The sequence below is a fragment of the Rhodofomes roseus genome (assembly GCF_022264815.1).
Source record: "Rhodofomes roseus strain CIRM-BRFM 1785 chromosome Unknown C8Q71scaffold_7, whole genome shotgun sequence".
NCBI classification, from domain to species: domain Eukaryota; kingdom Fungi; phylum Basidiomycota; class Agaricomycetes; order Polyporales; family Fomitopsidaceae; genus Rhodofomes; species Rhodofomes roseus.
The window spans coordinates 1,178,719-1,206,565 of record NW_025952963.1 but is presented as its reverse complement, the minus strand read 5'-3'; the positions used below and the strand labels follow the sequence as shown (position 1 = coordinate 1,206,565).

General features: G+C 54.4%; 9 protein-coding genes across 9 annotated transcripts; 7 read left to right on the top strand and 2 right to left on the bottom strand.

The window, feature by feature from the left end:
- The first annotated feature begins 2,112 nt into the window (after nucleotides 1-2,112).
- Nucleotides 2,113-3,736, top strand: C8Q71DRAFT_752213 (tRNAHis guanylyltransferase-domain-containing protein). The gene is made up of 6 exons (XM_047923359.1): nucleotides 2,113-2,293; nucleotides 2,356-2,487; nucleotides 2,553-2,767; nucleotides 2,828-2,916; nucleotides 2,969-3,076; nucleotides 3,135-3,736. Exons 1-6 carry the CDS (start codon nucleotides 2,190-2,192, stop codon nucleotides 3,336-3,338), a joined length of 852 nt encoding a protein of 283 aa, XP_047780547.1. The 5' UTR covers nucleotides 2,113-2,189; the 3' UTR covers nucleotides 3,339-3,736.
- Nucleotides 3,737-4,431: 695 nt separating this feature from the next.
- On the top strand, nucleotides 4,432-5,552 carry C8Q71DRAFT_752209 (uncharacterized protein). The gene is made up of 3 exons (XM_047923358.1): nucleotides 4,432-5,015; nucleotides 5,079-5,112; nucleotides 5,204-5,552. The coding sequence occupies exons 1-3, from the start codon at nucleotides 4,557-4,559 to the stop codon at nucleotides 5,347-5,349; spliced, it is 639 nt and encodes a 212-aa protein (XP_047780546.1). The 5' UTR covers nucleotides 4,432-4,556; the 3' UTR covers nucleotides 5,350-5,552.
- On the bottom strand, nucleotides 5,553-8,136 carry C8Q71DRAFT_752208 (cysteine proteinase). Its single transcript, XM_047923357.1, has 13 exons — nucleotides 7,959-8,136; nucleotides 7,713-7,871; nucleotides 7,529-7,658; nucleotides 7,334-7,450; nucleotides 7,192-7,284; nucleotides 6,950-7,119; nucleotides 6,544-6,887; nucleotides 6,426-6,492; nucleotides 6,307-6,363; nucleotides 6,095-6,252; nucleotides 5,931-6,039; nucleotides 5,856-5,878; nucleotides 5,553-5,803 (listed from the first exon to the last, which is right to left on the bottom strand). The coding sequence occupies exons 1-13, from the start codon at nucleotides 7,965-7,967 to the stop codon at nucleotides 5,590-5,592; spliced, it is 1,650 nt and encodes a 549-aa protein (XP_047780545.1). The 5' UTR covers nucleotides 7,968-8,136; the 3' UTR covers nucleotides 5,553-5,589.
- An 88-nt stretch (nucleotides 8,137-8,224) lies between these two features.
- Nucleotides 8,225-9,602, top strand: C8Q71DRAFT_752196 (HIT-like domain-containing protein). The gene is made up of 6 exons (XM_047923356.1): nucleotides 8,225-8,507; nucleotides 8,563-8,641; nucleotides 8,707-8,745; nucleotides 8,797-8,863; nucleotides 8,918-9,159; nucleotides 9,242-9,602. The coding sequence occupies exons 1-5, from the start codon at nucleotides 8,331-8,333 to the stop codon at nucleotides 9,126-9,128; spliced, it is 573 nt and encodes a 190-aa protein (XP_047780544.1). The 5' UTR covers nucleotides 8,225-8,330; the 3' UTR covers nucleotides 9,129-9,159; nucleotides 9,242-9,602.
- Nucleotides 9,603-11,376: 1,774 nt separating this feature from the next.
- C8Q71DRAFT_856561 (oxalate decarboxylase) lies at nucleotides 11,377-13,609 on the top strand (the record flags this gene model as incomplete). Its single annotated transcript, XM_047927317.1, has 18 exons — nucleotides 11,377-11,687; nucleotides 11,737-11,810; nucleotides 11,862-11,885; nucleotides 11,933-11,975; nucleotides 12,033-12,060; nucleotides 12,110-12,127; nucleotides 12,178-12,234; nucleotides 12,289-12,378; nucleotides 12,430-12,471; nucleotides 12,528-12,639; nucleotides 12,693-12,885; nucleotides 12,940-12,949; nucleotides 13,004-13,038; nucleotides 13,099-13,162; nucleotides 13,218-13,251; nucleotides 13,307-13,366; nucleotides 13,413-13,441; nucleotides 13,496-13,609. The coding sequence occupies 18 exons, from the start codon at nucleotides 11,377-11,379 to the stop codon at nucleotides 13,607-13,609; spliced, it is 1,338 nt and encodes a 445-aa protein (XP_047780543.1).
- A 1,584-nt stretch (nucleotides 13,610-15,193) lies between these two features.
- Nucleotides 15,194-15,717, bottom strand: C8Q71DRAFT_856560 (uncharacterized protein; the record flags this gene model as incomplete). Its single annotated transcript, XM_047927316.1, has 3 exons — nucleotides 15,194-15,353; nucleotides 15,419-15,579; nucleotides 15,634-15,717. 3 exons carry the CDS (start codon nucleotides 15,715-15,717, stop codon nucleotides 15,194-15,196), a joined length of 405 nt encoding a protein of 134 aa, XP_047780542.1.
- Nucleotides 15,718-17,302: 1,585 nt separating this feature from the next.
- On the top strand, nucleotides 17,303-19,252 carry C8Q71DRAFT_906402 (uncharacterized protein; the record flags this gene model as incomplete). Its single annotated transcript, XM_047928923.1, has 3 exons — nucleotides 17,303-17,515; nucleotides 17,568-18,335; nucleotides 18,384-19,252. The coding sequence occupies exons 2-3, from the start codon at nucleotides 17,669-17,671 to the stop codon at nucleotides 19,250-19,252; spliced, it is 1,536 nt and encodes a 511-aa protein (XP_047780541.1). The 5' UTR covers nucleotides 17,303-17,515; nucleotides 17,568-17,668.
- A 1,169-nt stretch (nucleotides 19,253-20,421) lies between these two features.
- On the top strand, nucleotides 20,422-24,226 carry C8Q71DRAFT_856558 (uncharacterized protein; the record flags this gene model as incomplete). The annotated part of the gene is made up of 4 exons (XM_047927315.1): nucleotides 20,422-20,611; nucleotides 20,672-21,150; nucleotides 21,201-21,496; nucleotides 21,556-24,226. 4 exons carry the CDS (start codon nucleotides 20,422-20,424, stop codon nucleotides 24,224-24,226), a joined length of 3,636 nt encoding a protein of 1,211 aa, XP_047780540.1.
- A 1,710-nt stretch (nucleotides 24,227-25,936) lies between these two features.
- Nucleotides 25,937-27,840, top strand: C8Q71DRAFT_704899 (FAD/NAD(P)-binding domain-containing protein; the record flags this gene model as incomplete). Its single annotated transcript, XM_047920418.1, has 10 exons — nucleotides 25,937-25,985; nucleotides 26,043-26,128; nucleotides 26,185-26,302; nucleotides 26,353-26,435; nucleotides 26,486-26,718; nucleotides 26,784-26,829; nucleotides 26,901-26,954; nucleotides 27,011-27,129; nucleotides 27,180-27,309; nucleotides 27,367-27,840. The coding sequence occupies 10 exons, from the start codon at nucleotides 25,937-25,939 to the stop codon at nucleotides 27,838-27,840; spliced, it is 1,392 nt and encodes a 463-aa protein (XP_047780539.1).
- Nucleotides 27,841-27,847: the final 7 nt, after the last annotated feature.

Below are 27,847 nucleotides of genomic sequence, written 5' to 3'. Positions count from 1 at the left end.
TCGTGGACGTGGAAAACGCCTGCCATCGACACTTGCTGTACCCGGTGTGGTCGCCCTCGATTGCTCTCCTCGCTCGACACGCTCGTCTCGCTCCCATCGCCGCTGTCGTCGCTCTCCTGACCTCCATGGCTGCGCTCAGAGCCGCTGGGGCTGCTACCTCGTCTGCCAGAGTACTGGAAACCAGTTACATGAGTTCAGCCCATCGGATAAGCAGAACTCTAACTTACCTGCGTCGAGGGCGTGTGTGGGGGCAGCGGCGGCACGCGGCGGTAGTCGACCGGGGCATGTTGAACTTGGTTGTGGCCACCTCTGGGCGCGTAGTGGTAACCCGACGGACGCGTCGGGGTGTCCCGAGGCACGTATGGCGGGTCGTCGACATAGATCGTTGCGTGAAGATGAGTCGGTCGCCTGCGGTCATGATAGCCCTGGCTCTGGCTCGAGAATTGTGGGCGCCGGGTGGCGTATCCGGGTTGGGCCTGGTGTACACGAGGTGGAGACCTACCCTCGCTCGCATCGCTCGAGGATTCAGACTCTGAGCCTGAGCTATCCCTCCGATGATGTCCCTTGGGGGACTCGGGATACGCTGGCAGCGGTGGCGGTCGATTCGTCGAGAATCCGTGAAGGCGCCTGGAGGGGCTGTGGTCGTCCATACTAGGAATGCGGACCCACAGAGGAAAACAGGAAGTGGTTGTCGTGAGAGAGTGCAGGCGCCCTAGACGCGCGGAGTAGCAGCCGTTTAGGACCAAACGTCAGGGTGGTTCCGCGAGGCGATTAGGCAAGATGGGCCTGGTGGCCCGCGCGCAGCGCGACGACGAGGAAGGTGAGTAGGGACGCGCCTCTTCTCACGGCAATTTCTACTCTTCTTGACATGCCAGATCACGCAAGGTACGCGGAAGAGGGCGGGGAACAGCTTTGACAACGTCCCTGAGCCGTCGCTGCCGGTGGACAATGCACGCTTGAAGGAGCGTGCGGCGTGGCCCTTGCCTTTCCCAGCATCCTAAGCCCTGTCAAAGCAAGTGTTTCAACTGCGCCGCTCGTTTCTAACCTCGCATTGTTTGACTAGGTTACGTTCCTTGCTGGTGCACCGAGCACCAGGGGCCACAGGCAGGTGTCGAGGATGTTGAGTGGCACCTCCTGGGTGACACCGAAGGACCGAGTGCCCTCCTCGGTCACAATGCTTGGAATACGCATCGTCTAGAAGTCGTGATGCATCAGGTGCGCTTTGCTTCTCTCCGAACGGGACTCACTGCTGAACTCGCTTTGCATTGTGTCGCGCTTTTGGGCTACGGCCACATCGAAGCGATCTAAATCTAGGTGGCTGCCAGCGGCCCCGCGCATTTGTGGTGACTTGTAGGCGCCACCGACCACTCGCTCCTCCTCCAGCAGGTTCCGTCGCTCCTCTCATTTTCATGTCCAGCGGTAGATTCATACTGACTTGTATAGGATGCCTACGCACTTACCCAACTCGTCCTCGCCACGTCACCGAGCGCATTTCCTCTGCAGGTACACATTTTCAATGTTGGTACCACAGTCACGGTGCTTCTGTTTGACGTACTCCGTCATCTTCCGAGGATTGCCGTACTTACCACCGTCTTGCACGGGTGCACATACGCCCTGACAGGTCTATGCCGTTCCGAACTAGCAAGTACGCCCTCATTCAGGCGCTGAACGTGTCGACGCCACCTTGCCGTGCGAGAATCAACCGCCGCCTCTCATGTAGGTACAGCCACACAACGGTATGATTTACCCCACAACAGTGACAGTCTCGTGGTACCAGTGCAGTCTGAATCTGTTAGGAAATGCAGCTGGCTCCGGCACGTACGGACAGTCTCTTATCATCGACCGACAGGTTTACATCGCTCTAGCAGACTGCAGTCTTGTGCATAGACCTCTTGTATCTCATGACCGAATCGAAATATGCTTGCGTACTGCAAGCCAATCCTGTCCGACGCTTCATGCCTCGGACGAAGCTTGAACTTGAAGCTGGTGCAGCTGGGCAGAGCGGGCGGCAACCGGGCAAGCTGCGGTAAGGTGTATGTTCGTGCGGATAGCGCGGGCCGGAGGACCCGGCGGAGGAGCCTGCGTCTTGAATTGGAAAGTGCAGCTTGTCTGCAACAACCGCAGAGCACTTCTGAGTTTTGCTACTGGCATACCCAAACCCCTGCATCTGCTTGTTTTACGCGAGCCAAATGGCGGGCAGTCGATACGAATATGTGAAGAAGTTCGAGCTCCCAGATCCGTTGCTGCTGGGGACATTCCTCGTTTTGCGTATTGATGGGCATGCCTTTCACAAGTAGGATCACTACTCGAGTCATTTTCGCGTCCTTGCGTACTCATGCTTAGCTGCACCTGTAGGTTGTCAGAGGCGCACGACTTCACTAAACCAAATGATGAACGTGCTCTGCAATTGATGGACCACGCCGCAAGAAATGTCATGAACGAGTTCAACGACATCTGCCTTGCATTCGGCGAGTCAGACGAATACAGGTAGTTGATGACCTCGGATGAGCGATGATGTTCACTAACCTTAGCTCATCCGTACATACACACAGCTTTCTCTTCCGCAAATCCACGACACTTTACAACCGCCGGCAGTCCAAAATCATCACCACCGTCACTTCGCTTTTCACGTCATCCTATGTCTATAACTGGTCAAAATATCTGCCAGACAAAGAATTGATGTATCCACCTTCATTTGACGGGCGAATCGTGATGTACCCCTCTCCGAAGGAGATCCGAGACTACTTCGCGTGGCGACAAGCAGACAGTGAGCGGCCTGATGATTTCATGAATGCGCCCGCTGAAGGGACTAATAATCAGCTTGAAGCGCACATAAACAACCTGTACAATACGGTCTTTTGGGCGTTGGTGCTTCAAGGCGACGAAAGCACGACCCAGGCACATGCTACGCTCCGGGTGGGTACTCGAGCTCGAGGAACTACGGACCCAAAGCTGATACCGATTGTAGGGAACGGTATCCAGCACAAAACACGAGATGCTGCATTCCCGTTTCAGCATCAATTACAACAGTCTGCCTGCGCGCTTTCGAAAAGGCAGTGTTCTTGTGCGCGAGCAGGTGCGTATTCGATCTGCAAGTCCATCAGAACAATGGACCCTAAAGTGACTACCCGTAGGTCATGCCCGAGAAGGCCGTCCTACTAGCACCAGCTGCGGAAGGGGCAGCAAGCACTCCCGATGTTGAGGGTCAGGGCATCCCTCAACCTAGCACGCGCAAACCGCCAAAGAAGCCGAAGGCGCAGTATACGGTGGAACTGCTACATTGTGACATCATTGGCGACGAGTTCTGGGACCAGCGACCCTATTTGCTCGCGGAGTAGCCTCAGCAACGGCATGGTCGATGCCCCATGCGTTTTGAGCGCGGGATCCTGTCATATTTGTACGGCATGTTCTGTCTTCATTTGCGCCGCTGCCTTCTAGCGGGCCTACTATTATTGACCATGTGCTAATGGATGCGTACCGAAGGCAACCTTACATCGTGCCGATGATACAGCAGCCGGAAGCCGCCTATGCAGCGTTGTATCGCCTTGAGGCCAGGGTCGTCGATACGCTGAGAGGAAGAAGTTCTACGTAGGCGCGGATGCGCCGTCCAATGCTCCAATCCGCTTGCATTCTAAGGTTTAAGCTACAGCTCACGGAGAAGACTTCCGCAGTAAATATGCCACGCCCTTCTCGTGAACAGACGTCCCGTTGCGTCCGGCAAATGTCAAACTGTCGTAACAACGCCGCGGTCGAGCTGCGTCTGCGAGGCGTGCAGCTTCGGCGTCGACGAACGAGCTCGGGGGCAATCTTGTCCCGCGGTAGGATTGTTTTTGTACGTTCAAATTCTCCGCGACATTTCTAGCAGTGTACCTCGATCGAGAGGCGGTGCAATTGAAACAGATTATATTGGATACACCGTGCCGTCCCACCACCCAATCTCGAACACATGGTACACGAAACTTCCCTATTTTACCCGTGGACTTCTGCTGAGGCTCTGTCATTGCATCCGCGCGCACAGCCTTAGCGTGGGTCGTGAGAGGGATGCACTGAACTGAATTGTTGCACCGATGGGCTGTCGTTAACATTGGATCTAGAAACAACGCTTCGTATGAGTACGACAAGCTAGTAGGCCCCGATCGTCACTGACATATTTGGGCCCGCCAGAATTGGTCCTAGGCAGGTGTCGGCACACTGGACGACTTGTGGGAGTTCGACAGCATATGGAGTTGGCCCATTGTTGCTACGCTTGCCGACTTTACCAACGTGTATCAGGCGATATTCATTATACGCAGATGCTGCTGTAAGTACAGTGTGTAGCACGGGTGACACTCTGGATTAGGACTCGACTTGGACTCGACGGAGCGTCGACCGAAATGATGGTCTGCCCGGAAAGGGAAGGTGTGACTCGACGCCAGGCTGTCTCCAGTCGCAAGTGACTCTTCACACATCACACACGCGCTCACCTGCCCGACAGCGTCCGACTCGTCTTGCACCCTGACCACCACCATCGCCGCTGCACGCAACCCACTGGCCGTGCGTACCGACGACGAGCAACGATGAGCAACACTACCACCGCGTCCGCACACCCATTCGTGCGCCGAAGGATCGGCCGGGCGCCCTCGCCTCCCACATGGGCGTGTTACGAGCAGATCCCGTACGACGATGACTACAGTGACAGCGGATCAGAGGACAACTCGTGCTCGGAGGACGACGAGAACTACGGACGCATTGTCCACCGCAGCAGCGATGTCTCGGACGGAGATCGCCCCGCCGTGCATGAGAGAGAGGATCGCGCGGGTCGCCCAGACGGGGACATGGAGATCGACGAGAGCGACGAGGCCTTGTCTGAGCACAAGATTGCCGAACTCAAGAAGGATGTCAAAGGCAAGCAGCGTGCCGTTGATCCTGAGCCTGAGAGCCCCAAGAGACAGCACCGGCGAAAGCCCCGCCAGCCTGTCTTCACGCTGCGACCGATCCTGACCATCCAGAGGAGCCAAGGGTTCGTATGGAATCAGGTAAGCTGCCCTCCCTTCGCCGGTGTGTTATATGAATGACTGACGTATGTGGTCGCTATGCAGGATCTATTTGTCCCACCCTATATCAAAGACAGATGTTCGTTTGTCTTTCCTTCCCGTGTCTTCATTATTCATGCATTCTCCGTTGCTGACCTTGCCTCGCTACCGTTTGCTTCGCGTTCCTACAGATGTCGCTTCCACATCTCCGCCGAACGGGTCTGGCTTCATCTCCTCCTCGGTATCGTCTACCAACTCGTCCATGATGGATTATGAAGTGGAGGTTGTGGAGATTCGGGTGAAGGAGGGCGAGCTCAATGATATCCTGCCTCATTGATCCCTCACTTGCATATTGCTCATCTTCGCTTTCGTTCCATCATGTCCCTGCATTGCTTCCTAACACACCCCGTCCATAGACCATTCTCATTGTATATCGACTGCACACATATACCTCCCCACTTTGTATTACACCTAAGTACATTCGATAGCCTGCTCGACTAATGCTATAAATAAGGACCTCGTCGTTCGTAACCTGCTCATAGCCATTTATGTGTGCGACCTGATGTGCAACGTGTTGTCAGACTGTAGCCAGCAACGCATCCTCGACTTCCCTCATGCGGGCTGCCTCCTTCTCTCGTTCTCGTTGCTTCTCCCTAACCGCTTCCGCTTCTCTTGCGACTTTGTACGAAGGCGTCACGTACGGCTTATAATCCAGGTGCTTCTTGACGTAGAAGCACATGTAAACCTGAGGCTGCGAACTAAGGCATGCTCGCAGGCTCGAATGTGACACTCTGTGAAATAGGCCATGAGTCGTTATGAGGGTCGAAGCATCATGAAACCTACTTGTCGTCATCGAACCTGTACCACTGGAGAGCACCGGTTTGAGAATAGAAACTAATACGCTAGAAGCTTACGTACCTCGTCTTGAGAACGAGCGAAACACGTGTAGTGTCCATTGTTGATCTGTCCTTCGTGGCAGACCACTGCGAATAGATCATACTCATACATACTGGCGGGCCCCGGGAGGCTGCTTCGTGCTCTCGTAAGACGCCCGAAGCCGAGGGTCGAGGGAGCAAACTCACGAAGACGAAGCGGAGTCTGGTCCCCCGTCTTTCCCCTCCTGCTCTCTCACGGCCATTGCGAGAGACGTGTAGGGTGCCATATTGATGCTCGACGGGAACCGGACGGGGGCCTCGATCTTCTGCGCTGCCGCCTTGTCTCCGGCCTTGTGTTCGAAGCGCTGAATTCGCGACTCAATAGGAGGCACGAGAGCCGGGTTCGTGCGCGTTCTCACCTTGAACTGGAAGCTCAGGACGGGCGGGAGCTTTCGGAGGCTCAGCCGCTTGTCCGCCTGCTCAGCCGTGGTACCAGATTAGCTTCGAAGACGTGAACAGCCTCGGAAATAGCACGTACATGGGAAACTTTCCCACAATTGGCACAATCGTATGCGTTCGGGCCCAATTTCTCCGGCTGAGTATACCTGGTGGGCCATGAAACAGGAACATGGACGATCATATCAGGAAATAGTCACCTCCGCAGACAAGATGCAAGAGTCAATTCGCTCCCGGCGTGACCAGCGCTGCCCTTGTCTTGTAATTCTAGGCTGATGTCCAGCATAAGGTCTGAGGCGGTGGTGACGTTACCACACCGACCGCATTTGACGTCGCTTTGTAAAAGCCCCGTGAATGTGGAATGAACGATGCAAATGCATTGGAATTTGGTCGACCCTCTGCTGGTAGAGTGGATGTGGTTCAGCGCGGCCATGAAGAACTCGTGTGCATCTTGCTGCGCGTAGCCAGACAGCTCTGCTGAAGCACGCCACGTCGTCGCGAGGAAGCTCGCCGGACCATATGGTGTCGCGTTCTCTGAATACATCTATCCGAAGTTCTCAAGGATTAGGGACAGTACGTATGACGGATGCGGAAGGAAGTCCTGACCTCCGAGAAGAGTTTATCCATTTCGCAGCATGTGCAATCTCTGTTCTTGCACAACAGGTGATTGTGTTTGTCGCTGAGGAAGAAGTCACGGAGAAGAGGATTGACGAGAAACGCCTGCAAGATTGCGTTCATGAAACACGTATTTCCGAGGTTCAGGAGCCCACGTCGAGCTGTGCATTGGGATGCAGGATATGGTTGTCAGCGAAGAACTTAGCATTTTCAGTCTCCAGGCGACAGCTAACCTTGGCATGGCATAGAGATGGCGGTCTGGAGAATCGTACTTTCCTTTTGGTTTGGTCTCCAGGGTTCGAAGGGTTGTCGATTATTCCTGGCCACTGAGATGAACAACGTCAGATACGTACAGAGAATACTCAGGGACAATACCTCCGACAATCTCTTCTGCACCGATCGTCGCGATTGCGAACGTACGTGCTGCGGCTCTCTCATAGACGAAGTCAGCGCATGCATTGCAGTATATAGTCCCTGTCCTGACGTCAACACCTGTGTCCAAGTCAGCAGACGGTTCATAGACTGCATCCGACGACTGATGGCGAAAGGACGGAGAAATAGACTACGGACAGAAGTTATGGTCAGTGTCTTCAAGATGATCTCTCATATGCCGTTCATGCCAACACCCAGTGGAAGGACAGTGCAAACACGCAAATGGTCGCAGAGTAGATTGACATGTGTCACACATGGGTAGAGACAGCTATTGAAATGATCTTAGTTCATGGACAATGCAAAGTAAGAGATAACAAGACACCTTGCGACGCTTGGATGGACGTGCGGCATTATGAAGGCGTTGGATGTTCCAAGTACCAAGCGCTCTTAGCTTCCTGAATACGTCGTCCGTGTCGTGAGGATAGACATCGACGTGTGAACACATCGCAAGGCGAGCCCCAGCCGAAACGGCTAGAGTGTCCTATCGCAGCGGCAGGCCCAGATATGATCATTAGCTCGCCGTGGCACACTTGAAGCATCAATAGTAGACATCAAAGACCGAACTTACCTGGTTCATTCTTTGTTTGCAAAGATCCCCGTGGATCGTTGCTTGTGATATCGAATGAAATGATGTCGCCTTCAGTACACTCTATGTACTGGCATCCAAATAGCAGCTCACTGTGGGACCTGGGTATGATAGTACTGTAGCAAGCCAGACTGAGACTCAGAGTCAGTGGCGCCAGGCGCGTCGACTCGGAGAGTCGCGCGCGGCGCGCGTCCGTCGCACGTGATGTCTTACATGGTTGCATGGCCATTTTTGGTATCTACGACGTCGGCCACGTCGATCTGCTCCTCCAACTATCGCCATAGACTGTGCTAGCTTGTGCAGCCACACAGTATCTGGGAGGCAATTTTTCTTGACATACAAATTTCTAGGGTTATGAAATTCATCAAGAGCCTCTACGCCAGCTATTTTGGACGTGGCAATTTAAACGCGGACATAGAAAGCGGACATACACCGCTGAGCTTGGCATCCCCCTTTGAAACGCAGGGAAAACAATCAAACTGCATATTCTGTGGTGCATCGAAAGCCAATGGCTTCAATGTTGTATGGGAGGTAAGCCGTGCTGAGCTCCTGACATGACTACGCCTGATCGACGGGATGGACATAGGATGAATCTTATACAGTGTTTACGGACAGAGACCCTGCAGCCGCGCATCACTTGCTGGTAATTCCTAAACGTCATGTTGGTTGGTAATGATTGCATTGAACCTTGCCGGTACTGCGTCCCTGAACTTCTACGACGATTGTATAGATAACATCAAGTCTTTGACTGCGCAAGATGCTGACATGGGTATACTCTTATGCGCAATGTCTGTTGGTACTGGTCATTCACGATACACAGTTAGCGAAATGGCAGCGATTGGCCATCGCATACTAGATGAGCTGAAGGCGCCCCCCGCGTCGCGCCGGTGAGCTCTCTCATCCGCGTCTCTGATTTTGACCCGATACTCACAGTGTTCTAGTCTAGGTTTCCATATACCCCCTTTCTTTTCAGTCAATCACCTGCACATGCATGCTCAGGGTCTTCCCTACCGTTCTGCTGTCCGAGCCTTGAAGTACTACGTGTCCGCTGGTAGTCGAGGACACGATAAGGGATTTAGCTGGTTCTGCGAGGTCGGACAGGCTGTTCACATCTTGGAGAACGGCGGTAAAGTCGGAGTGTTTCCGAGCTGAGATGCATTGTACTCGATGGACATACAAAAATGTACGTGTCTGCTGCATTGCAGCCATATCGCTGTGCCTGTTCGTGTCGTACGTCTTACTGAATTGTCCCCTCATGTGTTCAGCCTATCCTCCCATATCTGCAAGGCCACTTCCAAAACCCGTGCCATTCTCTCATCGGTGGAATGACTTAGGCCTAGCTGCTTCTGGTGAAAGCACTGCCTACCGCATCCTTCATTTGCAACCGCAACCTTCTCGCCCATTCCGGCCTGCAGGGACTGCGCATGCTATCGCTACCGACTCAGAACAGGCACGCATATGCCTCTACTGGGTCGTCATATAGCCTATGGTATGACGTGAGCCTCATGACGACCCTGAAGGATGTCGAAGGTTCGTGCCTACATACTTAGCTGTGTTTGTCTCCGGGGTTATTGCAACAGCTAACTTCATTCGCAATCGACGTAGGTACTGGTCGCACCGACGTTCCTCATGTGCTGTTTACAGCGCGATCTATCAATCAAGCTTGACTCAGACGTTTATCACTTGATTCTCGTTGATGCTATGACCGCTACTTCCGACTTACGCTGACAACGGGCGTCGGCGTCGCCGGGAACCACTCCTATCGCTGTGGGGGCTGGTAGCGACACGCTTCTCGCTTATCCCACTCGGCTGCGCACGCCTCCGTGATCGGACTAGAGGTCGTCAATGGGTCGTCACACGCGGTTCTCTTGCTTGATCGTTCACGTTATGCTGCAGCCGGCCTACGTACTAGATCCAGCAACAGCATTACGCAGAAGGTGCAAATCAAAGTGCAACCGCGACGGCGATGCACGCTTAAGCGTATGCAGCGACAATGCTCCGGTATCTGAGGCCGTCCCCATGCTCTTCCTTTCGCATGGAACGTCGCCTAAGGGCATTTCTGAACCAGTCGTAGCAACGAAGAAAGCCTTGAAGGTACCAATGGTCGAAAGGTGCTGTGACTTCCGGCATATCGAAGCTGCACGATCAGCCAACTGTTTAAGAAGGTCTTTAACGGCAGCTCGTTTGACTACCAAGATCGGATGAGAGACACGATCGTGTTCATACAATCTCGAAGCACCAAGCTTTTTCGCCACAAAAATATATCGAAGTTGCAGCGTCGGGCCCGCTCTGCCCCGCATCTCTCGCACCCTCTTACAACAAGGCTCCTGCGACTAGGTTGCAGCGTTCACAATCAGATGCTTCCGGATATCAGACACCTTCGTCGTCGTCGACCTCAACCTAAGTACGACAGGAGTGTTTTTCGTAGGCAACTCGGCACACCGGAGAATGATTATCGCATCCCAGGGGCTGCCCGGTAAAAGCTTTCGTCCTATGTATTTGAAGCAACTTAGCAAGGTTAACTCATATGACCGAAGCTACGCGTTGGTGATAACGTGTCATCGGTCGTTGCGCTCCCCATTGGTAATCCACAGTGTCTCACTCTCAAACGGCAACTGCGGAGCGATTTTCTGGGAATTCTTGAGAAGATTGCCGTAAACACTCCTTGTGTGAATGTACACAATGGGTGACATGATGCTACAGACACGCTGAAGATCTATCTCCCACAGCTATTGTTAGATCTCGTAGCTGTCCACGACCATGTAAGATGCATACCAGCATGATGACCATCTTCGCCGCACTTCCATGGTTTGGCGACCACAACCATACGTTCTTCATTCTGATCCACGACGGACCAACGTTCACGAGTAGTCAACAATCTCCGGGGCGCTTCCTTGGTACGTTGCAGTGCGTAGGCCTCGCTCATAACTTGCACTGTCCATTTTCATCACTGAAAGGGTGTTTCTCCGCTATCTAGATCTCGGAATGAATCTGCAGAGGAGTTCAGATCGTCGCGGAAACCTGGAATCCAAACCATATCAGTCATTGTCCCGGACTACCCGTGCCGTGGGTACAGAGGAATGCCTCCGAAGCATGATCGCTTTCAGGAGTTACACGGACCAAGTTTGCTCAACGAGAAGACTGACTTCCAGAGGCATGTACCTGCCTGACCCAATAATAACGCTGAAGCTGTATGGCAATACTTACGTCTAGATGCAGGTTGACCGCTACTCCGCTCATGCGACTATAGCTAAGTCGATCTCGTGACAGTTTCCCCCTTCCGTTTCTTCTTCACGCGGTACGCCCAATCGAAATTCACTGGCGCGCACTTCTCACCGCACAAAATGTATATAAGCCACTGTCAGGGCTTGTAGTGCCTCAGGCCCCCATCGGTTCAGCCATGAGCAAGCTCCTCACTGCAGTCTTCTGTGCCATCGCCTTGACCTCTGTGGCTCTCGCTGCCCCTGCTGGGAGCGCGGCTGCATTGGTTAGCCCTATACCCTCCCCGGTATTGAGTGCAGAGCCGGAGCAAGAGACAACCCCGCACGCGAGCGATAACCCCAACAGCGTCCTGTGGAACCTCACTACCACTGGCGACCCTCAACCTATCCGGGGCACTCTTGGGGCTCCCATCATGGCGCAGCAGAACATCCCTCTGCAGCAAATGAACCCTGACCTCCTCGCCCCGCCGACTACGGACAATGGAGACATGTAAGTCGCACTATGTAATCTAATATTACTCGCTAACAGTGGTCATCAGACCCAACCTTAAGTGGTCGTTCACGATGAGTACGAATCGTCTTCAGACTGGCGGTTATGCTAGGCAACAGAACGGTCTGTCCTCTTCCCTTCACTAGCCTACTCGCTGTTGAACCTTCGCGCCAGTCAACCAGCTCTCTATCGCTACATGTAAGCCGGACCTACCTGAGTACGAACGATACTGAAGTATATTCAAGCCATGGCCGGTGTCGACATGCGCCTGGAGGCCGGTGCGATCCGGTGCGTGTCTCTGTACTCGTTCTTGTACGTCGTAATCCTGACAGATACGTGCGTCAGGGAGCTGCACTGGCATAAAACGGCGGAGGTATGTTCTACGCTAAATTCAGAACGATATTCACTTACGTGTACTGAAGTGGGCCTATGTTCTGAGCGTAAGTACTGTACCATCTTCCTATGACCATTGTCTGATCCGCGTACACAGGGCCAAATGCAAGTTACTGCAGTCGACGCGAATGGCAGGAACTTCTTGGGCACAGTGGTATGGCTCGTGCCGACTTGCCCCTTAAACGAGTGCTAAGGCAAAGAAACGTAGAATGCTGGTGACTTGTGGTATTTCCCGGCTGGTATCCCTCACAGCCTGCAGGCAACAGCAACGGACCCTAACGGAGCGGAGTTCCTTCTGGTACGTCATATTACTGCTTATAGCACACAGCTATAATTACCGCACCGATAGATCTTCAATAGCGGAGACTTCAGCGAAGACTCTACCTTCTTGGTGAGTGTGATTGCATGCGACCCACGCGTATCGTTGCTGATCGGTACGCGGTCCAGTTGACCGACTGGTTGGCGCACACACCCAAGGACGTCCTTGCGAAGAACTTCGGCACAACAATCGAAGCGCTCGATAATATCCCTGCCCAACAACTGTATATCTTCCCCGGAGGTGATCGATCCGTGTCGAGTATTGTTCGTGAGCTCTAACATGTGCTCTGGCAGCACCCCCTTCTCCGGACGCAGTCGCGCCTGAAGACCCGCAGGGCCAGGTGCCATTGCCATACACGTTCCCGCTCTCGCAAGTCTCGGCAACCCAATACGCCGGTGGTTCTGTGAAGATTGCCGACTCGACGACATTCAACGCCTCCACCGGCATCTCCGTTGCTGATGTCACTGTTGCTCCTGGCGGCATGAGGTGCGTGTGCGAGTACGGGATGTAAGGTCACTCATTCAACTCGTGCGTTTCTAGGGAGATGCACGTGCGTTTTTTCATCTCCGTCGAATACTTGGCTCCATCTCAGTGAGTTTGTCAGTGGCACCCGACACAAGACGAGTGGACCTACTATATGTAAGCATTCTTGTGATCCATCCAGCCCTCCCGTTGGGTGATAACCGACCTTTTGCGCAGTTCCGGCAATGCTCGTGTCACGGCGTTCGCGTCTACGAGCACCGCCCGCACGTACGATTACCAGGTCCGTGCCATTGAACGTAACATTATCTCGTTCAGGCGTTCATATTTGTTTGCAGGGCGGCGACATAGGGTTCTTCCCCGCTTCGTATGGTGGGTATCATGAGAGGGGCGCCCATACTAGAGACTGACGTCGAGTTTGGCGTAGGCCATTACATCGAGAACATCGGCGACACTGACCTGCACTTCCTGGAGATTTTCAACACTGGTACGTGTCTGAAGGAGGCGTAGACTCATACTTACGCTATCTACAGATGTTTACCAGGATGTCAGCTTGAACCAGGTCAGTTGTGCCTTCGTTTGTTCATCACATGCAGTTACTAATGCCCGTAATTAGTGGCTTGCCGTGACACCTCCTGAGCTTGTCCAAGAGCACTTGGATCTGCCTAACGACACTTTGGCGTCACTGAGCAAGACGAAGCCCATCATCGTGGGGAGCACTGCAGTCTGAGTCCATGGGGAATCGCCGATGCTTACGCTAGAACTCGCGATCCTGTGTACGGGCTTCTATTCTTTTGGCATGCATGGTGATGGGACACTGTAGACGCGAGCTTCACATGCCCGACTCAATATAATTCATGTATACTGTGCAGCGACTCCGGCCCCGGAGAAGAGTGAACCAGAACACTGCAACCCCACGATGCCGACGGGATCGCGGGGTCCCCTGTAATATTATGGGCCTGGAATTTAATTGCCGAGTAGCGGAGTAATGTGGATCATGGCTTGCAGAGCTTCTGCGGGCACGAGGAAACGTTCCCATGGGATCCACGTACTGCGCTTGAGTCAGTGTCTAATTTCCGGGTTTCGGAATTTTCGTGCAACGCACTGCGGATGCCTGCGGGGTCTCTTCTTCTGTTGTTCAGAACATTTGACATCCTGATGAGAAGCACCGTCACGGTAGTGAGGGTGTAGCCCAGAATCGCACGGATTATGCTCCTCGTGGCTTTGTGACCAACCGGCCCACCGCAGGCGTCCGAGTGCTCCAGAACTCGAGCTGCGATGAGATGTCCCTGCGTGGTGGCAAATCCATAAATATCCAGTTGGCTGCCGCCGGAGCCTGTGAGTAGCTTGAGAGGATTGAATGCCAGTGGGAAGACATTTATGCAGGCATTGTGCCACACTGAGTGTATGTCCGAGGTTGCTCCCCGGGATACTCCTGCCCATGATGCGTAGATGATTCCCGCCGGCACGAGATACATACATACCTTCGTATCTTCTGAATAAGTCGCACTTGGTTCGCAGATTCGGATTCGATGCGGCGGGTCTGAAGGTGATAACCGAGAATTCCGGACACCCATCGAGGGGCCGACCACGCTTTCGCGGGTCAAGACACAGCGATATCGGTTGCTATCATGACATGCCTCGGTGTCATGGTCACTGAACGTAACATAGTTCATTTATACAACAGTCGAACCATCGAGATGTAAGCGCAATAAGTACAAGAAGAGGACCCCGTTCCCGTGGAGGAGTCCGACCAGCAGTCTACTATTGGTGTGGTAACTGGACCAATGCTCTGTGCAACTTATTGGCCCAATTCTCATACCGGCTGCTATCTGCCGCCATCCAAAGACCCGACAATCGTGGAATGCAGAAGGTGACGCGCGGCCCTTGCACTGCCGGCCGCCATGTTCTCGAGTGCAAGAAGGTCATTCGCATCCGCCCGTGTTCGCCCTGAGGTATTCTGTCAGCATTGGCATGCAGCTCACGGGACCACAGCAATATGCGAGACAGGACAGCCAATTGAGAATCCAGGTACACTGGAGTAGAGCGTGAAAGAGATAGTCCCGCTACATGTTCAGACGGGGACTATTCCTATACAACGCATGGGTCAGGTTACATGCCGCCGGCAGGATTGTCCTCCGCCATTACATAGAACACTGTGATCAACGGACACACCCTTCTCTGTCATGCACGGAAACATAAGGAAGAGTGGTACGAATGGGGAACGGAACGTATTCAATGCGAGCCACGACATGGTCCGAGCCTAAGACTCGGACTACATGATGGCTATGACATGACTACTCCAGACTCACAGTCAATCCTGAGACGAGGGCTCGCCTCTCAAGTTGGGCCAGATCGCCCACACCGTCGGCGGCGAACGTTGCTGCACAGGACTCGTCCGTTTGGCTTTCTTCTTGAGCAGATCCGAAAGTGTTATCAGGTCTTTCAGCAGATCGCTGTCTCCGGATATGAAACTGCTCGGCCATTCAACGACTACTATGTGAATTATAGCTGATGTGCAGATATATAGACTTCGTACCTCTCCTTCCGCAAGCCTTCGTGGTCTATTTGGACAAAATAAAGGCCGGTAAGGGACTTGTCTCTAATGATAGCCAGCATTCTGTTCTTGCTTGCGAAATCATCAGAGTGTCGATCAACATAGTCGGCGACGTCCTCCTTGGTCCATTTCTCGGGGTCTCTCTGCCCATGCCGAATGTCGGTTCGCATCTCTCACGTCCATCCGGTCAGACTCACCGATGTGTAGTTGTCTCGCGTGTTGATCGTGGGTCTAACGCGGCTGATACCGCCTGTGGTGGAGCGCTGTCCACGCAGAAACATGGTAGGAACGTCTGGGAAGCAACATAAGAGACTGCCTGTGACGCCACATGCCATGAAAGCACCCCGTACTCACAGGATTGGTAGGACATGTAACCGCGTATAGCTGCTGAATGCTTTCCGGAAGACTTGCGTGGTTGTTCAGGTCGCGGAAGGGCTCGTGTGATAGGAATAGGAACAATCCTCTTGCACCTTGGAGGATGGACAGGAGTACGACGCGCAGTTACTCTTCCAGATGGGTATCAGGTGCACGAAGGCTGCGCCCACGTTGCCAAATACGCCAGCGTCTCCGCGTTGATTGCACTACCCTAATGGGATCCTCTCTGGCTAACAAGCAGCACGTACTCTCTGCGACTGGGATGCAGGCGCAGCGAAGCACTCACCCGCGACCCCGCATGATGCAGACATTGAGAAGCAAACACAACACGGAATAGACACTTACGACTCGCGAGCATTGACCTGACAACGCCTGCGATTCGGCGAATATGGATTATCTCAAAAGGCACGTCTACATAGCTATGTCTAAGTACTGCAAGAGCCAGGAGAGGCGAGCGAACACGCGCCCGCCTTTACTGGCGATCATGCAGTAATGAGACAGATCTAGTTCAACCCAGCCGCGCTCGTAAACCCGGGTTCTCTCGCAGAGCCAACCCTCCAGTGATCCCAGCGGCGCCAGTGGCCAAACCAACCAGTGCTTGTGAGAACAACACGCATCAGAGTGGGTCGAAAGCATAAAGCAGAGCTCACCTGTATGACGTCTGACGGCGGAGGATAGTCAAGACATGGCGACGACAGCGACCAGAGGTGATGGTAGGTCGCCAGGCAAAATGCCACGTTGGCCAGCTCCGACTGCCACCGCCTTCATAAGTAGCTATTGGCGCTCGATTCTCCGTGGTTAATGCAAAATGACCTTCAGCTTAAGGGGCGATGAGCGTTCAATGTATCTCGTACGGAAAGCGCAGATAGAGTCTTACCAATCTTGTGCCAGTCCGGACCGAAGGTCACAAATCAGCCTAGCCAGAGGGGGCATGTGTAAGTATCTCGACAAAGCCGCCTTGGTGATTGTCGACGGCGTTGAACATAATAATTTGGCCCATAATGATCTGAGTACCAAATAATGCCGACGGAGCGGGAGTGCATGAAGTTGAGTACTGAATTAGGTGACAGGATCAGTCAACTGTCATTCATGGCAATGAGATCGGGGAAAAGTGATGATCGGCTCCAAGGCCACGATCGTTGGCACTTGCAGATCAGATCAGGACGTTTGTCGTTAGAGTGAGTTGGATCAGGCTGGGACTCGTCTAGTACTCAGTAAGCTTAAATGCTGTTTCTCATCGTCACAGCAAATGCGTCGCAGCAACAATATCCTTTGTATTCGACGAATGAATTTGTGAGGTTGCCCGCATGACGAACGGGGATGTCAGCCACTAAGAGCCGAAGCAGCTGCAGACGGCGGGCACTAGGCATTGCAGTTCAGTCCAGTAGTCAGCCTCAGCAATATAATAATCAGGAAGTCAGCATTTAGAACGAGACGTGTTACTTTGATCCTCACCCTCGAGTACTCAAGACCAGAAGAAAACGTCGTAAGGTAATGCCATGCTCCGACTTACTCAGCTCCTCTACTCGATCATCGAGTCCCTCTTTGCTCTTTGGGTCTGGATCACTCTACGGCGTACGAAGTTGAACGAAGAAGACATTGAATCAATCATCGTGCCTTATCCCATCCTTGCACCATCTTTCCCTGCGAACAGATACGATCTCAGAACAGCAAGTAGTGCGCAGCCTACAGTAAACGGTCGTGGTGAGTACGGATCCCTCAGATCCTATCCGTCTGCTCACCGCTATCCACGAAGAACGTGTTGTACAGGCTGACAATCACAACAATCAACGCCGGTGTATCGAAGGGGTGGAAATCCCCGGTGAGCATACCTGTTGACTTGTTCACTGGCGCATCATGGTGTTCATGATAGTTAGTACAGGCGATACCATGGCCGACGTCGTCGAGGGCAGTGTTCCCCAAGCCGGTGCCGGGACGATTTCAGAGGGTGCTCGTCTGCAATCTGAGAAGCTTTGCAACATCAGCGAAGGCATAGCTCCGAGTCTGCCTTCATCCCCAATTCCGTCGTCATCGTGCCCATCTCTGTCCGACTCGGTTGGAACGTCGGTGGCGTCAACAGCGGCGACATCTGTTCCGCCCACACCAGTTGATTCTCCATACCTGGGAGAACTCGAGGTCAACATCGGAGGTTCCGAGAACGTATCGTCGGTCGAAGACGCACACAACGTTGGCATCCTACACGTCGCTCCGAAGCCGATCGAGTTTCCGCCCCAGCTGTCTCCCTGCCCATCTCCTCTCGCTCGCAGGTCGTCGAACCTTGTCCCGATCCTCCTATCTTCTGCATGCGACTACTCAGGCAACCCCTGTGCCCCTCTGACGCACACGCCTGATCCCTTCGGCGCGTTCTCGGAGTCCCACTTCGCGGACGAACCAAAGGGATCTGTCGACAGCGCCCATGCAGCCCCGGATCTGTACAACTTCGATATCTATGCGCCGAGCTCGACGCCACCTAGGCGTCAGCGGACCCGAGAGTTCAGAGAAAATCGCACGGTGAGCATTGCCGGTGAGTGTTGATTGTACCGAAGAGACATTCGGGGATTGACCGATGCAGCGCGGTCAACATCCGAGAAAGCAACACTCTCGAATCCAGCAAAAGAGCAGAACCGTGACAGCGCTCGTTCCGCGCCCAGCAAGGGACCTCAGGAGACCGTCTGCAAGGCTCCTGTAGAGAGAATATCAGAGTGTCCCCCCAGACTACGGATCCTCCTCTTGCCCCAAGAAGTCGACCGCCGCGCTTCACGCGAAATTTCGGCAGCTACTGCGCCCCCTCGAGGCATCCGTCCTCTTATGCTCCCTCTTCACATCGCGCAGCGCGACACGATCACATGTTCCCCTCCCGCTCTACCAGATCCCCGTTTGAGCCATGCGGCGGGGGCTTCGAGGCTCTCGCTTCCTTCCGCGAAGGCTCCGGTATCCTACCCGCCTCCTCGGGTCCGGCCTTCATCTGGCAGCAACCTCCGAGATCTCGAACACGGCTCCGACGCCCCTGGAGATGCTATCTCGATAGTGGAGAAGGAGAAGAGATGTTCGAGGAACCTCTCGGACATCATCTCGCTGCTCGACGAAATCGGCGTTGCCGGCAGCCCGCAAGGCGAAGATCCTCGTCTTCGCGCAACCGTCGCCGCCGGCACACTCTATTGCCTCTCCTCGGCAGAAGCGTCCAGGGACGCGGTGGAGGTGCCTGTCCGCGAGGAGCTCGACGACTCCCAGGACAAACAAGAGGGTATCCGTGCGGGTGGAGTTAGTGCGGCGTTCGACGGACCAGGCGGCCAGCCCGGATATTCGGGTAGACTGAGTGACATTGTGACCCTTCTCGACCGGCCGACGAGCTTGAATGAGGTTCCGAGGGCTTACGGCCTCGAGCACGCGGATGGGGTTAGGCCCAGGGAGCAATTATATATGTGGGGTCTCGCGGTATAGGTAAGCTCTTCTCGTCACTCGTCACTCGGCACCGGGAAGGTGCTCACCTTCTCAGGTCTAGATGCCTGGGCTTGTAGAGAATGCCCCTTGAACCACTCTTCACGATGCTGTCAGCGTGATCCACGACACAACAGTCTCGTATAGGTGCCCCTTCGCACGCTTGTATCTTATCGTCCTCCGCTGTCTCTCGTTTCATAATCGAGTTCAAACGTTCTGAACGATCTCTTGACGTCCATAACGTCACTGTTTGGATGTTCTGAGCTGCGGGCATGTACTCCAGTCTTGTTTGCTCGAGGAACGATGTGTTCAAGCACGCACTCAGAGCTTCAGCTTCCATATTGTCTCTGTTGGTGCAGTGCAATCAGCATCACAGGAAGGTATTTTCAGCCGTCAATAACCCGAAGCCCCGCTTACCATAACGGCAGGTTGCATATATTGGAGAGTAAGACAGTACGACGTGTACAATGCCATGTTGATTCAATCGCAGCTGGACGCACAACCACGTCACATCTGGGCCAATGGTCGTAAGGTCACACTAGTCATTTTGATTTATGTCAGATGCATGTTTCGTCGAAGCAGATACCGACCTGTCGAGTACGGGAACAATTCCACAGCTTCAGAATTGTGACATCTTGATGCATAAGTGAATGGACGTACCGTGACTGTACTTGAGTATCTACTGTGCTGGGGCCCACCGACCGGCCATTTCTGAAATATAGACAGTATGGATCTTTTGGTATCAGCAGCTCCATGGAGGTGAAATCTACCTGTCATTATATAGTGGGGTCGATCTGCACCGTACGCGTTCGGAGTACACGCTGAAGACGTGAGGCAAAGGAACGCTTCCGTGGAAATCACTAACTTATAACAAATGATAAGGCAGTGATAGCATTCGAATGTGGGATCTTCGATTGCGTAGCTTACAGTCTTATCTGAGTTGAATTCAACGGTTATTTTAAGAGATACCCGTTACGGAGTATACCGTCATAGAGGCGTTGTCCCTGCCCAGTTTGAAGTCGCTACTCTGCTAAGTCTGCTCATCGGGTCAGGAGATGGCGCAGACCATTCGCCTCTGAGTGTCCATGCTCTTTGCTCAGTAGTGACTATCTGCTTGATGCCCGCTCGTTGTCCAACTCAGCCATACAACAAGACCCACACACTATCCCACCATGGAGAAACAGGGTCGACTGGAGGCAATGAACGCCTCGCCTAACCACTCTAAAGTGAAGGTCTCCCTGAAACTTCCGGACAGTACCTTCGTCGCTGGTGGTGTGGTCACCGGCAAGATGGAGATGGAGTGCAAATCCGACCGTGGTCTGGGTATCGGGGTGATCATGGTAGAGTTATTCGCAGTAGAGGGTACGTCTTCGTGCGCAGAGTGCAAGGTGCTTTGTAGTTCTCAACGTCAATGATTCACAGAATTGACATCGCGGGATCATTCTGCGACCTCAACATTCTTGCATACCAGACGCCTCTTCCAGGGTCAAGGACTTCCGCCGTCCAATTCCGTCCATCCTTATCCCAACCCAGGCGATCCTCCCCTCCCTTCTCATTACTACCATGCGCGTCGTGGTATCACTACCTTCTTATTCCGTTTGCCGCTGCCCTCGTCATCGCCGTCAGCGATCAGCTTTGGTTCCGGACTTGCGCACGTCAGGTACGAAGTTCGGGCCACCGTCGGGGTGTTTTGGAAGGGCGAGAACCGCCTCGTCTTTGACAAGAAGCCCGTGGATGTAGTAGAGAGCTTTGATGAAGAGCTTCTCCGCGGCGAGCCGGAGGCGGTGGTTGTCGGAGAGAATGGTAAGATTTGGGCTCAAGGCAAAGTGGTCGGCGGCTTCATGGTGGCGGGGCAAGCCGGTTGCGTTGAGCTGCAGGTCAAGAATCATTCTTCCAAGAAGGTCAGGAATTACGCTGGCAGACCTACTTATACTCAAGACGAACTCCGCAGAATACCGGACTCTCCGTATCATTGATGAGGGATCTTGTCTTGCCTAGCCAACCTCCGAACCAGAAACAACCTCTGCAGATCTCGGATACGCTGACATCAGTGTCCTTCCGCGGGCCGGAATACATCATCCCACCAGGTGCTGAGGGCGTAGCTACCCTAGTATTCGATCTTCCTAGGAATGCCAGGGGTATCAAGGGAGGACGGCGACAAGGCGACGAAGAAGTCAATCGAATGGCAGATGCACTTTTTGAGGTTCGCTGTTCGGTCAGCATCAAGCTGACCATGGGGATAGGCAGGTGCGTAGTTGATCCAGAGTGTGCGTGCGTCGTTCTGACGTTTGCAACACACGTTACAGCAAAGACATCACGCTGAGTATCCCTGTAACCGTCCTGGACCCAATCGCAGTACCTGTTCTTCCAGCACCAGAGCCGTACTTGGCCCACTCACCGCCTCCACAAGCATATGCCGCGCCCGTGCTCGACCCTCACTACACCTCCGCGATGTCCCCTCCGCCTTTCATGGACCGCCCTCTCAGCCCATACTCCCTTTACGCCCCTCCGATGTCTCCTCCGTCGATGCCCTACATAGACCAAGGCCAAGTCTGGCTGCCTCCTCCGGTTCACAGTCCCTATTACTACGCATCACCTGTCGCACCCATGTCTCCACCACTATCACCTCCGATACCCCAGCAGTATTATTATCAGCATCCACCGCAGGTGCCGCAGTCCCTTGGTGCACCATATGAGCCTCCGCCACGACCTTCAAGTGCCGAACCGATACCCTCGGAGTCCTTCCATGGCCTGCCGTCTGGTTTGCCCCTGGTTCCCGTGCAGCAGCCACTGCTACCACTTCCCACTGGCAACCACCCACAACCTGTGGCAGAGCGCGAAGAGGGCAAAGGCGAGCGTGCTTCGCGCATCGCCTTGCATCTCCGCATGTCCTCGCGGAACCGCTCCGCCTCGCCACCAGCGCACAGGTACGCCATGCCCACCACGTCCGAAGCGCACGCCTCTGCTGCCCTGCTCTCGCCGACCGACCCCGTACCCATCCCATCAAGTGTCTCCCACGCGTCTCCAGCACATAGCCCAACCTCATCGCCCCGTACCCCGCAACGCCGTCCGCAAACGATAAATCTGACAGTGTCACCCGCGCACTCCCAAGGCGTAGTGTCTCCCCGACCGATGCTCTCGCCGAAGCACTCCTTCTCGATTGATCCGTTCACCACGGCGACGCCGGTCGAGCAGCTCGAGCGCATCGCCGCGCAAGTCGACAGCGAAAACGCGGACATGTCTGGGCCTGGCGGCAGTCCGACCATGGACAAGCGGGACAAGACGCTCCCTCGCGTACCTCAGGATACACTGAGGGCATATCCAAGCCCTGTGCGCCAGAAGGTGGACACGCTCTTCCCACCTGATGTAGCAGCTGCCGACGACACTCCCCCTACACCGACGTTGGCCGCTGTCATGTCTCTCAGAACGCCCAGGAATAATCTCGGCGTCAGCGGCGGATTGAGTGGTTTGGATGCACTGGAGGCCAAGCTCCTGGCGGAGGTCGGTACGCGCAAGTTGGAGAGATCGGAGCGGCCTCCGGATGTACGCTCGGTCATGCCCATTACTATCCCGCGCCCCGCAGAGGTTGACCCCGCCAACGACTCCGCGATCTCAAGTCTTACGCTGCCGGGTCTAGACGCCGAGGTGAAGACTCTACATGTAGGACAGAGCCTCGAGCCCCCTCATGACCCCGACCTCGACGACGACGACGACCGAGCCTTGACAGAGCGCAGGGTGAGCCGTAAGAGCAAAGAGAACGTGAAGTCCAGCTCTTCGACCGGGACGCGCAAGTCGAAGGACAAGAACAAGGATAAGGAGAGGCGGAGTGGGAAGCGCAGCGGAGGCAATGGGGCCGCAGGCAAGGACGAGGACGTTCATCGCATGCGGAAGACTGCGCAAGGCAGAGTCACTGCGTGGCTAGGAAGCATCGAGCCGGAAGTCCCCCCGCAGTCGGGCACGCCGCCCCCTCTCAGCCCAGCGCCTGTAGCTGACTTATCGGACGTCGTCCGCGAGGACGCCCAAGGGAGAGTAGCTGCGTGGCTGGGGAGCATGCGGAAGGATGATCCATCGCAGTCGAGCAAGCCTCCTGCTAGCCCCAAACTCCCCGCGCGCGATGACCAGGCTGCCGAACTGGACGAGCGCAAAGATGACGTGCCTAAGCCCAGTGCCGATGCGTCACAGGGCACGCCACAGACTGAGACACCTCGTGACATCTCTGCAGCCCCGAACCCTCGTTCATCAGGATTCATGCCAATGGGAACCTACCGTGCACAGAAACAACAGAGACGCGAGGCTGCTGAGGCCGCCCATGCCGAGCATGCACGAGCTTTGAAATCACCTGTCTCTCCCCGTCTAGCTATCTATCCCCCCCGGCCGCAAGATTCTGAGGTGCGCTACGACATTCGTTCAGCTCGTGGAGGCAAGGGAGGCAAGGTCACTGCGGTAGCCGCCATCTGGGCGTCTGCAACCCAGCAACAAGGCAAGGTCGATCCGCCGAAGCCAACCAGTCCTCCCAGGGACATAGCACGTCTGAAGGACATTCCGCTGGTCAAGAACGCAGCTAGCAGACCGATGCCTCAAGGGGTGACGAGGCCGTTGCGTAGCCAGCCCGCGAAGACTACTAAGGCTGGTGTATCCTTCGCTGGCATCACGTCCGACCCAAAGCCGGTCTCCGTAGCGGACCTGACCGCTAGACGTGCTAGGATGATCAAGTCAACCTCTGTCCCTGCGGTCGTATCCTCCTCCCTCGCGACACCCATGCTTTCATCCACTGCGTCACTTTCTCGACCCGCACCAGCTCTCATGGATAGAAACAAAGCTAACAAGCTGAACACTGCTCGCCTTGCGCAGGTGGAGACATCACTGCCGACCTTGAAGGAGGACCCGACCAAGCCTCCTGTCGCGAAAGGCGATCTCGCATTTGGACAAGCACGACTCCGGGAACTCATTAAACGATATCAGGGACAGAAGCCATGATAATTATATCTTTATACGAATTGTATCTCGCGTCTTCTGTGTCCCGTATTTCTACCGCTCTACTGATTGTCATGTTTCTTGCCGGGCTTTGTGCACCATATAATCCACGACCACTGTTCCTTGCTCTCCTGTCGATTCATACATTGTACCGCTATATCTTAACGACCAATGATGACTGATGATGGACTCGAGGAAAGATAGACTGTATCCCGTTCTGCAACGTACCGTCGAAAAGCCTCGCCAGAGCCTCGCTTCCCTCCCTCTGGATGCATCCTCTCGCGGGTGAGTCTGCCAATGGTCTGAGGCCATATCTGATGAGAACTGATTGGGGTCGTTTCAGCTTATGATACATGGCTTCTGTAGCTCTCTATACAATCAAAGGCTAATATATGTAGATGAGTGCTCATACATACCTCGATGCGAGCGTACAGTTTGTAATTACAACCGCTGAAAGATTCCGTGGACGTGGGTCAACCCGCACAACGTGGCATCGTAGTGGCATCGATCAGTCTGTTCCCTTCCGTTTCTCCACCTTTCTCCACGGGTTATTTGCTCACGCGCTCACGGTCCAGGCTTGTTCAGATGTGCCTTTTGCGTTGATTCAATGATTGTTACGTGTCTGGCGGTGGAGAACCGTGGCCAGGCTATGAATGCAGCTAAGTATCACGAATCACGATGACATCGACGGTATCGCCTTAGAAATTGCTAGGAATACTGCAGACATGCATGCATGCTTTTCGCCAATAGGCAACTTCATATGTCATGATTGTACTAAAGGATACTGCAGCTGCACAGGTCATGGCCAGCATACGCGTACGTGGGCCCCTAGCTCCGGAGACCCGTGCCTGAGAAATCCAAGCGCTGTCATTTCTTTGCCTCATGGCGGCTGGCCTGCTCGTGGCCATCATAATAGTCGACTTGTTGGGTAAGCTGTGGGCAAGCTACAGAGTTGTCTGGGCACGGCAGGGCCGATTTCGCGATCCCAGCAACTGGCGTACATTTCAAAATGGTCCCCTTGCCACCTAAGCTTGATACAAGGGTGCCGGACGCACGAGGCCGCAGGATATCACCCACCAGGGCCGAGCACGTGCGGTGAGGGCGGGAAGGAGTCTGCCACCAGGGCCACCACGGTGAATTGGTTGTAGTCGGAGCCAAGTCGGAGCGTTGCAGTGTCAATTCGGTGGGTCCCTCCTAGCGCATTTGGCTAGATCGAGGGTGGGCAAAACTGATGAACTGCCGTCCGTAGTTTATACTTTATCGCGTTTGTGTGATCCCCATGGCTCCTGATCGACCTGATCTATCTATCTCTGCCCTTCGTGCTTGCCGAAGCAGGCCGAAGCACCCTCTGAGGATTAGTAGTGATTAGTCTCCACGAGTACAGATCTAGTATGATCGTGTGTCTGGCTCTACCAAAGACCCTGTAGTCAAGACCTTGAGGAAGCGTGGTTTTACCGCGCCAGCGCAATGTCACATCCCCGGCTATGACGGAGTGGTGGTCGGACACCGTGGTCCACTGGTCCGAGTCGCCTTGCTCCCGACGCCTCCGTTTCATCGGGTGGCTATTGCTGTGGTCGTATCTTGTGGTCCTGTTCGATACTGTGCTTCTATCTTTTCACAACCCCAGATAACGATGAGCGGAGAGGCCAGTTGTTGCGGTTCATTGATATTGCGCACAGTTGACAATGCCTTTGAGTACAGACACTACTGACCATGCCGCTTGAAGCGCCGTTGCGGATCCGCTTCTTGGTAGTCGGAGGAGGTAAGCACGCCTCTATTACCTGTACAAGTGATTGTCAGTCAAGCAGAGAGCCAAAAGGGATCGCTGGACTAGCCAGCGCTATAGCCCTCGCTCGCGTTGGCCACGAGGTCGCCGTCTTGGAGAAGGACGACGGACAATCAAATGTGAGTATAGAATGCTAGGATAATTCTGTGGCACTTATCTGATCATGACCATTTAGAGCGGACACCATGGCATACGCATACCGCCCAATATGACCAAGATTCTCTCCAATTGGGGTTTGAAGCCACAGTTACAGGACGTGGGCTTAGTTTCCCGTATACTTCTGTTCTCAAGACGTATGTGTCCCTTCTTGAAACACATCTCGAAGCCCACTGATCCCACGTAGTCGAGAATGAGGAACTGCTCGGCACACAAGTCTGGGACTATGAGGTCCTAAAGGAGATGCGAGGGGAGTTCTTGTTGACAACGGTGAGCGATGTATGGGTTGCGTACCTCTTCTACGTCATAAACTGCCATAGCACGCAGAGCTTCATCGCATTCTATCGGATGCAGCTGTCGCCCATGGTGTCAACATCCGCTATGATGCACAAGTCGTTAGCATCGATCCTGATCTTGGCCAAGTGAGATTGGCTTCAGGCGATACCCTTTCAGCAGACGTGATCATTGGTGCGGATGGGGAAACTGGCATCAGCCGAGATGTACTCGTCGGACAGCACGACCGAGGTACACCAGTGGGCATGAGCGTCATCCAGTGAAGTCAGCTGTCCCTAAACGATGTCTGACACTCACCAGTGTTTGTTCTAGTGCAACGTTCAGTACCACCATTGCCACGAAAGAGATGCCCGATGCCATCAGACAAGCCGTGGATCTGGAAGACGTGAGTGAGGTTGCGTATCGCGTCTAGAACACTTTGCCGACCACTCTTCATCCCAGAACGTGATATTCGCGGGCTTCGGTAACGGATGCGGTGCGGCGGCTTGGCCAATAGTAAGTCTCGAAGACTCTTGCAATCGTCCAACTATGGCTGACAGTGTACTGTGTAGCATCAACGAAAGGAAGTCGCCCTTGAGTTCATCCTCCGCGATCCTGCAACCGAGGGAACATGGGGAGACGCCCCGTGCACGGACCTCAGTGCACTGGTGCCCAGCCCTTGCGACCCCCGGTATGTTCTGCGGGTTTTCGCCACGCAGTCGTGTCTCACATATAGCGAAGTGTACGGCTCGTGGCAGACAGCGCCACCAACGCCGTCCGTACAGTGATCAAAGACTATAGTCCTTTGGAAAGCTGGGTGCACGACAGCGCACGTTTCGTCGTCATCGGCCAAGCGGCACATGCATTCCCGGTGAGCATTCAACGTCCGGATCATCGTGAGCGACGTGCTCAACGGTGTTTCCCAAAGGCCATCGCGGTCCAGGCAGTCGCAATGGCTGTCGAGGACGCGGCAGTCCTGGGCAAACTGTTCTGTCATCTCAGCAGCCGGGATCAGATCTCGAGCTTCCTCTGGGCATTCCAGGACATCAGACAGAAACGCTGCGCTACACTTCACCAGGTCGAGCTCGGCTATATCTGGTTCATGACGCTGCAGGACGGTCCCCATCAGCAGGCGCGCGACGAGGGACTGAAGGAGAGGTACCGCGCGGGCAAGAACGTCATGTCCGCAGAGGACGGGGAGGAAGAGACACCGCAGTGGAGGGACGTGAGGGCCACATTTGACTATGACTGTGAGGATCATGCCGATGACTGGTGGGTGCAATGGGGGCTTCTGCGCGAGCGAGCGAAGAGTCCCGAAGCGAGCCAGGCGAGAGACCTCGTGTTCACATGGAGCAATATGGGCGTTGCGGTTGACCAGAGCACAGACGCGAAGCGAGAGTAGCCGGACA

Excerpts from the sequence above, each read along its gene's own strand:
- C8Q71DRAFT_752213 (XM_047923359.1), top strand. The coding sequence starts at position 2,190 with ATGGCGGGCAGTCGATACGAATATGTGAAGAAGTTCGAGCTCCCAGAT. Across the intron at positions 2,294-2,355 it reads GATGGGCATGCCTTTCACAA|GTTGTCAGAGGCGCACGACT; the intron begins GTAGGATCACTA and ends CTGCACCTGTAG. Across the intron at positions 2,917-2,968 it reads AGGCACATGCTACGCTCCGG|GGAACGGTATCCAGCACAAA; the intron begins GTGGGTACTCGA and ends TACCGATTGTAG.
- C8Q71DRAFT_752209 (XM_047923358.1), top strand. The coding sequence starts at position 4,557 with ATGAGCAACACTACCACCGCGTCCGCACACCCATTCGTGCGCCGAAGG. Across the intron at positions 5,016-5,078 it reads AAGGGTTCGTATGGAATCAG|GATCTATTTGTCCCACCCTA; the intron begins GTAAGCTGCCCT and ends GTCGCTATGCAG. Across the intron at positions 5,113-5,203 it reads ACCCTATATCAAAGACAGAT|ATGTCGCTTCCACATCTCCG; the intron begins GTTCGTTTGTCT and ends GCGTTCCTACAG.
- C8Q71DRAFT_752208 (XM_047923357.1), bottom strand. Across the intron at positions 7,285-7,333 it reads TGCAGAAGAGATTGTCGGAG|TGGCCAGGAATAATCGACAA; the intron begins GTATTGTCCCTG and ends TGTTCATCTCAG. Across the intron at positions 7,120-7,191 it reads CATCTCTATGCCATGCCAAG|CTCGACGTGGGCTCCTGAAC; the intron begins GTTAGCTGTCGC and ends CCCAATGCACAG.
- C8Q71DRAFT_752196 (XM_047923356.1), top strand. The coding sequence starts at position 8,331 with ATGAAATTCATCAAGAGCCTCTACGCCAGCTATTTTGGACGTGGCAAT. Across the intron at positions 8,508-8,562 it reads GCTTCAATGTTGTATGGGAG|GATGAATCTTATACAGTGTT; the intron begins GTAAGCCGTGCT and ends GGATGGACATAG. Across the intron at positions 8,746-8,796 it reads TGCGCAAGATGCTGACATGG|TTAGCGAAATGGCAGCGATT; the intron begins GTATACTCTTAT and ends CACGATACACAG.